Genomic DNA, 9,312 nt, shown 5'->3' with positions numbered 1-9,312 from the left:
ATTACTCCTGTTCTTTTTGCAGATACAGACTAACACTGCTGCTACTTGAAACCTGGCACACACAGGGTGACCAGATCACAGCAGTAAAATAGGACCCGCCCCCTCCCTGCTCAGCCCCACCATCACACCCCTCTTTACTCCCTAGTCCCCCGCTGGCTTGTTGCGTTCCTCCTAGTCAGTCACCCACCCACCACTCACCGCCTTTCACTTTCTCCCTCCCCTGCCAGAAACCCCCATGCCTGCCCCTAGAACCCCTGCTGGCTCATTGCTCCAGGGCCGCCCGGGGGGTGGCAAGTGGGGCAATTTGCCCCAAGCCCCGGGATCCGCAGGGGCCCACAAGAGAACGGGCGAGGCTCCCGCCCTAGCCCAACCCTGCCTCTGCCCCTCACCCAGAGCCTCAACGGATCCAGCAGTGTCCCTGAACAGCAGTGCACTGTGGCTCCGGCGGGACTCCTGTGCTCCCAGCCCCGGCCCCTTACCATGTGGTTCTGAGCGGGGTGGAGCTCAGGAGCCCCGCCGGAGCCATGCTGCACCGCTGTTCAGGGACACTGCTGGATACAACGCGCTAAGGTTCCGGATGAGCGGGGCGCCAGGGGTAAGGGGCCGGGGGGGTTGGCTAAGGGGCAGGAAGTCCTGGGGACAGTCAGGGCACAGGGAGAGGGCAGAGGTGGAAGGGGGGTGGTCAGGGGACAGGGAATGGGGGGGTTGGATTGTGGGTGTTCCGGGGGTTTGTCAAGACTCAGTGGGGGGGTGGATAGGGGTCGGGGCAGTCAGGGGACAGGGAGCAGGGGTGGGGTCCCGGTGTGGTGGTGGTGGGTCTCTTGGGGATGGTGAGGGGGCAAGGAACAGGATAGGTCGGGGATTCTGAGGGAGGTGGGCAGTTGGGTCGCAGGAAGTAGGGGGGTCAGATAGGGGTCAGGGCCAGGCTGTTTGGGAGGCACAGCCTTCCCTACTCTAAAGCTCATTCAGCAGTTTGAGGCTTGCAGAAGAGCCAAGCTGTTAGCTTTTCCATTAGGGCTACCATTCATTTTCTTCTCAAATGCCAAATTATAGTCTATATTTAATTTCAGTGCCATAGGGAGATTCATGTCAGGGGAGAGTAGCTTCATTTAAAATTAGCCACTGGGGGAGGGACCACATGAGAAGAGCAATATCCTACACCACCTACCTCCTTCCCAACCCTACCAAGGGAGACACCTTCCGCTCCCCCTCCCCCACCGGGCATTCCCTGAGGCTTCAGAGGATTTAATTCAGTGGTTCTCAAACTTTTTTGTCCTGGTGACTCCATTCACCTAGCAAACCTCTGAGTGCGACTCCCCCTCCATACATTGAAAACACTTTTTTGTATATTTAACACTATTATAAATGCTAGAGGCAAAGTGGGGTTTGAGGTGGAGCCTGACAGCTCGCGACCCCCAGTAATAACCTTGTGACCCCCTGAGGGGTCCCAACCCCCAGTTTGAGAACCCCTAGGTTAATTTAATTTTAGCACCCTGTGTCCATTCACATGCATGTGCTATTTTGAGCATGTCAGTTTTCACAACATAGGCTCATCCCAGATTCTGGAACAAGCTCAAATGCTCAGTTCGTGGAGTATGTCCATAAGCTATACTAAAGACAAACCCACGGTAACCGTCTCCAGTTTGTGAAGGGCCCCATGGAGCCAGTTTCTAGGAAACAGATAAATGCATGGAGGCTAAGTCCATTAATGGCTATTAGCCAGGATGGGTAACGAATGGTGTCCCTGGCCTCTGTTTGTCAGAAGGTGGAGATGGATAGCAGGGGAGAGATCACTTGATCATTACCTGTTAGGTTCACTCCCTCTGGGGCACTTGGCATTGGCCATTGTCGGTAGACAGGATACTGGGCTGGATGGACCTTTGGTTTGACCCAGTATGGCTGTTCTTATGTTCTAACCTAAATGAACCCAAAGTTATGGAGACAGATATGAGTCAAGAAAGCCAGCAGAGTATGAGAAACCTGGAAAAATCTCTGACGGGATGGGCTCAGGCGTTTGGTCACAAGCTGAAGTGGTTCAAAAGTTTTGGATCTTTTTAAAAAGAATTTTTTAGTGTTTCTTTAAACAATCAAACACAGCAAGCAGCAAACATTTGGCTGCACACTTCTGAAACCCCAAACCATATTCAGGTTTTGGCAGACTAATTTCAGCTTTTTAATTAAAAAAAACCACAACAAATTTTGAAGGAAAGCAGACATTGTCCGTGATTTTTTTTTGCTTTTTAAAAAGTCCTAGTTTTCGATCCAAAAAAAGTTTTGACGGAAAATATTTGTCCAGCCCTTTTAATGAGCTTTAGTGTCTTTTTTCACTAGCTGATGCTGAGAACCAGCGATACCTTGTAAAGAAGTTTTCTCAAAGCTGGATTTGGGCCGAGATGCGGAAGGTTTATTTTTCCCAGGGCTACCTCTGGCAGGGAGCAAGTGGGGCAATTTGCCTAGGCCCTGCAGGGGCCCCCACAAGAATATAGTATTGCAATTTTTTTTATGGAAGGGGCCTCCAAAATTGCTTTGCCCCAGGCCCCCTGAATCCTCTGGGTGGCCCTGCATTGCTCGCTTCTTTGCTCACCTGCCGCTTGCCCACCCACTCTCCCCCAACTCGCCACTGCACCGCCCCACCCTCCCCCGAGTATATAGCCTCATTCAGAGACCCAGGGGTCACTATATTACTGCACACAGCAGTTAATGCAGTTGTAGATAAATCTCCGCATTATGCATTTTTGTATAACTTTTACATGACTTTGTATTGAACCTTGGTAATATGTTATAGGGGGCCCCTAAGGTAGTATATAAGGTAAAAGAAAAATGTCTTTTTGCTAGAAGTAGAATAAGATCTTTCCTCCACTTTGTAATCGCCCTATTGAATGAATGAGGTGTGAATGAGGTACACCTCCAGACGGCTGCAACCCTTGGAGAGGGGCTGGAAGCCAGACCAAGGAGCTTTGCCCAGGGCTGAGTGGGATGGAATTTGGGTGCTGGGTGCAGGCTCCGGGCTGGGGCACGGGGTGGGGTGCAGGAAGGGTGGAGGGGTGCAGGCTCTTGGAGGGAGTGTGGAGTGTGGAGGGGTGGGTGCAGGCTTTGGGACGGAGTTTGAGGGCTGGAAGGGGATGCTGGGGGGAAGGAACTGCAATGTGGCTTCCTTCCTCCCCTGATGTCCCTCACTATAGCCTCAGTGGGGGATGGAGCTGTCCCTTCCCCAGTGTTTACAGGAGTAATGGCTGGGGGGCAACCCAGTCAAACTGTGGTTTTACTATTTCGCTGATGGGTCACTTAAACCCCTTACAAACTCCTTCCCGCCTCTCTCACTCCCCTTTTCTACTGGGCTTGTTTGATCTTTTCCGCTGAGCCAGATGAAAACCGCAAACTCCAGTGAGAGCAACAGGCTGGAAGATTAGACTGAACCCACCACCCAGCCTAGTCCATCCCAGAGCCCAGGACTGAGGGCAATATCCCCTCACCCCCAGGCCACCTGCTTCCACTCCTGGCCTCTCCCAGTGCTGCCAGTGATTCTGTGTGGCTGCATCGGGTGGGATTTCAAGTGGACCCCCCCCAACCTCCGGCTAAATTCACTCCTGTTTTGCGACCACTCTGCACCAAGAGCACCTTCCTTCCCTGCCCTAGAGCTGCTGGATGGCTAGAAAGCTGAGCTGGGCATTTGATTGATCTAGAATATTATCATGACCCTCCTCAAAAAAACCTTAATATCCACACAGCTTTGGGGGGGGGCTATTCACACCCCCCCTCCAAAGCCAGTCTATTTTATTGTTGCAGGGTAAAAGAAGGAGCCATAGTTTAATGGAAATATTCAGCCCCTACAGCGGTCTTGCAGCAGGGAAAGCAGAGTTGATGGGAAGGGAACTGGTTTGGATAGGAGCCCTAGTCCCCTTCCTTTGCAAAATAATTTGGAGAGGGAATCAGATCACGCCGTGCCTCAGTTTCCCCTTCTGCAGTGGGGTGGGGGGGAGATAAAAATCTCAGCCTGTCGTGCCATGTTGCAGACCTTTCACATTCTCCTCTCTTGCTGTATTTGATTTCCTCCTCCAAACCTCCCTTTCCTCTCACCTGGAGTTCACAGCATTAAGTACCAGCTCGGGGATTTTTTCCTGGGTTACATTACATGATCCCAACTTTAGTTTTGAAGCAGATACAGGCAGGCACAAACTCACCCTCAAACAGCAACACCACAAAATCCACAGAACCAACCCAATATTACAAACCTACAGGGAATCACAGGGTCAAACACTCACCGTTGGAAGCCCCAGCAGCTGCTCACGTAGGTGAGGTCCACTGCACAGATTCCTGTCTCCCACCGGACCAGAAGCTCCCTCGGTGTCTCCCCCAGGTGAGTGCTGGGGGGAGGGAGGGGAAGGAAGGCTGCAAAACAGGTGTGCCTTCTCCCCCCTCTCCCTTCCCCCTCCTGACCTGCAACAGCCCCGTCTACCTCAGCCCTCTGCCAGCCAGCGTCTCTTGTTGCCTAGCAGCAACAGCTGCTGCTTCCGGGAGACGCAGAACTTTGCTTCCGGGAGACAGCGAGCGCGGGGCCCCTTCAGGCACGGGGCTCGATTCAAGGGAATCGGGCAAATCAGCCTAAAGCCGGCCCTGTCCCCAGGGGTCTGTACTGGGCGCAGTGCTTATCATATTCAGTGATCTGAAAAGAAGGATAAACAGTGAGGTGGCAAAGTTTTCACATGATACGTGACTCAAGATAGTTAAGTTCAAAGCAGTCTGTGAAGAGTTACAAAGGGATCTCACAACACTGAGCTACTGGGCAATAAAATGGAAGATGAAATTCAATGCTGATAAATGCAAAGCAATGCACATTCGGTTGCATAATCCAAGGAGCAGCTTACATGCCAGAGGCTATGCGTGAACAGCCCAGGAGTGGGGGTTCTCACAGCAGAACAGGGTAAGACAGGCTCCCAGAGTCAAGGATTGGAGTGACTCATAGATTCATAGATTCTAGGGCTGGAAGGGACCTTGAGAGGTCCCCTGCCCTCATGGCAGGACCAAATACTGTCTAGACCATCCCTGAGAGACTGTCATCTAACCTACTCTTAATGTGATATAGCAGACCGCCAGTCCAGATAACACCAGAGGGGAATGTCACAGTATGGTCCCTGGGGTATTTACTGAACAGACACCATACAAGAACATTAATGATCAGCGTGTTACTGGTTTTCCAGTAAAACTTTACACGACACATAGCAGATATACACATAGCACACTTTATGATATTAACAAATTGGGGGAAACTGAACAGGTTAGGCCAGTTGAAATTCAAAACCAGATACCAGTGAGATGCTTGCCCTCTAGCACTGGGAGGCTGCTAGGGTCACACTGTCACAGCGAGAGGCACTGCAGAGATGTCTCTGGGGGAACTCAGGAACTGGGGTTCATTGAATATTGTCTGCAAGTCAAGGTTGGGACTGGCAGAATCCTGAAGTGTTTGCTGGCTAGGCAGACAGATTGGTGTGTCATAGAATCATAGAATATCAGGGTTGGAAGGGACCTCAGGAAGTCATCTAGTCCAACCACCTGCTCAAAGCAGGACCATTTCCCAACTAAATCATCCCAGCCAGAGCTTTGTCAAGCCTGACCTTAAAAACCTCTAAGGAAGGAGATACTACCACCTCCCTAGGTAACCCATTCCAGTGCTTCACCACCCTCCTAGTGAAAAAGTTTTTCCTAATGTCCAACCTAAACCTCCCCCACTGCAACTTGAGACCATTACTCCTTGTTCTGTCATCTGTTACCACTGAGAACAGTCTAGATCCATCCTCTTTGGAACCCCCTTTCAGGTAGTTGAAAGCAGCTATCAAATCTCCCCTCATTCTTCTCTTCTGCAGACTAAACATTCCCAGTTCCCTCAGCCTCTCCTTGTAAGTCATGTGCTCCAACCACCTAATCATTTTTGTTGCCCTCCGCTGGACTCTTTCCAATTTTTCCACACCCTTCTTGTAGTGTGGGGCCCAAAACTGGCCACAGTGCTCCAGATGAGGCCTCACCAGTGTCAAATAGAGGGGAATGATCACGTCCCTCAATATGCTGGCAATGCCCCAACTTATACAGCACAAAATGCCATTAGCCTTCTTGGCAACAAGGGCACACTGTTGATTCATAGCCAGCTTCTTGTCTACTGTAATCCCTAGGTCCTTTTCTGCAGAACTGCTGTCTAGCCATTCGGTCCCTAGTCTGTGGCAGTGCATGAGATTCTTCCATCCTAAGTGCAGGACTCTGCACTTGTCCTTGTTGAACCTCATCAGATTTATTTTGACTCAATCCTCCAATTTGTCTAGGTCCCTCTGTATCCTATCCCTACCCTCCAGCATATCTACCACTCCTCCCAGTTTAGTGTCATCTGCAAACTTGCTGAGGGTGCAGTCCATGCCGTCATTAATGGAGATATTGAACAAAACTGGCCCTAGGACCGACCCCTGGGGCACTCCGCTTGATACTGGCTACCAGCCAGACATGGAGCAATTGATCACTACCTGTTGAGTCTGATGATCTAGCCAGCTTTCTATCCACCTTATAGTCCATTCATCCAGCCCATACTTCTTTAACTTCCTGGCAAGTGTCATGGGATCATCGCACAACTTAGCAGCAGCAAAGCTCTCACTTGCTGGGGCAGAGGGGTAAATGGCTTATAGTTCTGTGTGTCCTGAGAAGAATGCTACAGTCAGACTGGCTCCTGTGTGCATCCAGCCCCTGTATGACTTTGTGTGTGTGTTCTTCCTTTACTCCAATAGATACACTCTATTAGGCTGTTCATGTGCACCCAATCCCTCTGTAGCTTGCACGGATGAGCATCCTTTTCTGTCTATTATAGGAGTTTTCAAAGTTGTCCATATTTTCTGAGACATACTGTCATGTGAATGCCTCCTCTTCCATTTGAGATCACTCAAACGATGCCTTTTCTATTCACAGTCATACTCACCACTTCCTATCTCATTCACAACTCCTCACCTTCACAGTGACAATCACCTGACATCCCAGCAGTAACTGAACTGACAGCTCAGTCATGCTCATGGCAGAACGAAGCTCAAGGGGATGACTGTAGATAGCATGTTCAATGGAGTTGGAGGTGCAGGGAGGAAGGGAGATGGGGTAATAGCTGGAGAGACAGGTGGGTTCAAGGGTTGTAGTTTTGAGCACAGAGGAGACCAAAGTGTGCTTCTGTCTTGCTGCGAACATGCTAGAAGAGGTTAAGAGGTTAAGGGTATAAACCTGGATGTAAGGAAAATTGATAGCTAGGAGGGGATTGGATAGGTTGAGATAATAGGGCTGTGATAAGAACATAAGACTATATCATAAAAACATAAGAATGGCCACACTGGTCAGACCAATGGTTAATCTAGCCAGGTGTCTTGTGTGCCACCAGTCACCAATGTGAGGAGCTTCAGCGGGAATGAACAGATGAAGATATAAAGCCATTAATTGGTTCCAGTTCAGAATTTCTCCCTTATCACACAAACACAGCAACCCTCACTTCACACACGAAAGCAATGAGACAGGATGTGCTGCAAATAAATAGCAAAATAAGAAAATAATTGTGCTTTATTAAAAATGAACAATGTTTCTGCTCCTCATCTCAACATGGAAGAGTACAAGCAGGTGAAACCTACTGATGAGTGTGGTGCTATAGATCCTGTTCTGGCCTGGTGGCCCCAATCAGCAGAGGAGATGAGGCTGTTATAACCGTAGCTAGAGAATTTTGGTCCTTCAGCTGTAGCTGCACATGCTTTTAGCTGTGGGGGTAGCTGGTTCCATCCCCACTGCATTGAGAAAGATGGTGGCTATTACGCAGGGATAGCAGAACAGTTCAAAGGCAATTTGTTCCCTAACAGGAGGTGGCCTTGGTAGGCAGAATCCTAAGTTTAGGGATACTTGTCCCAATTCTAGTTTTCCCTTCCCCCAGAATCACACCTGGTTTCTTACTCTTTGTGATAGAAAGACCAAATTCTTTAATAAGCCAGTTATTCCCTGCAGGGTAAGGAAGGTGGGGATTGTTATCAGGTCTGTAACTTATGTCCCTATAGAGGATCCCTTCCTCCGTACTATCCTCTTCAGGGCATCCTTCACTTCCTTATTTCTCAAACTGTAGATCAAGGGGTTCATCATAGGGATCACCACTGTGTAGAAGACAGCAGCTACTTGGTCTTGCCCTTCAGAGTAGCTGGATCTGGGCCTCAGGTAGATGAAAAGGATGGTGGTGTAGAACAAAGTGACAGCTGTCAGATGGGAGGTGCAGGTAGAGAAGGCCTTGTACCTGCCCTCGGTAGAATGGATCCGCAAGATGCTGATTAAGATGTACATGTAGGAGACAAAGATGGTGATGAAGGAGCAAAGACCAATCAAGGAGGAGATGATGAAGAGCAGGACTTGGTTGACCAGAGTGTCAGAGCAGGAGAGCTTCAGTATCAAGGGCACATCGCAGAAGAAATGATCAATGACATTGGAGGTGCAGAAGGGGAGGCGAAAGGTGGTGTTGGTGTGTATTAGACCATTGGCGCAACCCACCAGGTAGGAAGCCACCACCAGCCAGATGCAGACCTTCCGGGACATGAGAACTGGATATAGCAGTGGGTTACAGATGGCCACGTAGCGGTCGTATGCCATGGCAGCCAGTAGGAGACACTCCACAGTGGCAAACACAGCATAGAAATAAAACTGGGTGGCACAGCCAGTAAACGAAATGGCTTTCCTCTCAGCCAAGAAATTTTCCAGTGTCTTGGGGACCACAACGGTGGAGTAGCAGAGATCTGAGAAGGACAGGTTACTGAGGAAAAAGTACATGGGGTTGTGAAGGCTGGCCTCTAGATGGATCAGGGCAATCATCCCAAGGTTCCCAATGAGGGTGATGATGTAGATACCTAGGAACACCACGAAGAGGATAAGTTGGGTCTGGGGGTCATCTGTGAATCCCAAGAGGATGAATTCGGTCACTGTGGTGTGATTCCCCCCAGCCATTTCTGCAGGTGTCTGGTTGGAGAAAGACAGAGACTTTGTAAAGAGACACACTATTGTATTAATCTCAGCTGTCACATTCAAACCATCCCTGAATTCTCAGAAAGTCTCAACGTCATGGGAGATGCTGTATCCAGTTTTGGGGCACCACTAATTTTAAAAACAATAAGAATGACTTGGGGTTTCTGTGTAATTATTTATCAGTACTATATGTTAACTAGAGCTGGTTTGGAGTTTTTCAACAAAACTTTCCTTTTTTGTTGGAAAATTGTAAATTTTTCAAAACTGAAACTTTTTGCAGAAAAGAGCTGGTTTTGACAACTTTCTTGA

The 9,312-nt window shown here is 49.3% G+C and overlaps 1 protein-coding gene across 1 annotated transcript; it reads right to left on the bottom strand.

Moving 5' to 3' along the window:
* Positions 1 to 8,040: 8,040 nt before the first annotated feature.
* Positions 8,041 to 8,985, bottom strand: LOC115651289 (olfactory receptor 1019-like). Its single transcript, XM_030562227.1, has one exon. The coding sequence runs from the start codon at positions 8,983 to 8,985 to the stop codon at positions 8,041 to 8,043; it is 945 nt and encodes a 314-aa protein (XP_030418087.1).
* Positions 8,986 to 9,312: the final 327 nt, after the last annotated feature.

The sequence above is a fragment of the Gopherus evgoodei genome, chromosome 4, assembly GCF_007399415.2.
Source record: "Gopherus evgoodei ecotype Sinaloan lineage chromosome 4, rGopEvg1_v1.p, whole genome shotgun sequence".
NCBI classification, from domain to species: domain Eukaryota; kingdom Metazoa; phylum Chordata; order Testudines; family Testudinidae; genus Gopherus; species Gopherus evgoodei.
This window is presented reverse-complemented; position numbering and strand designations above follow the sequence as displayed.

Bases quoted from the DNA above. Each gene is read 5' to 3' on its own strand.
- LOC115651289 (XM_030562227.1), bottom strand. From the start codon at position 8,985: ATGGCTGGGGGGAATCACACCACAGTGACCGAATTCATCCTCTTGGGA.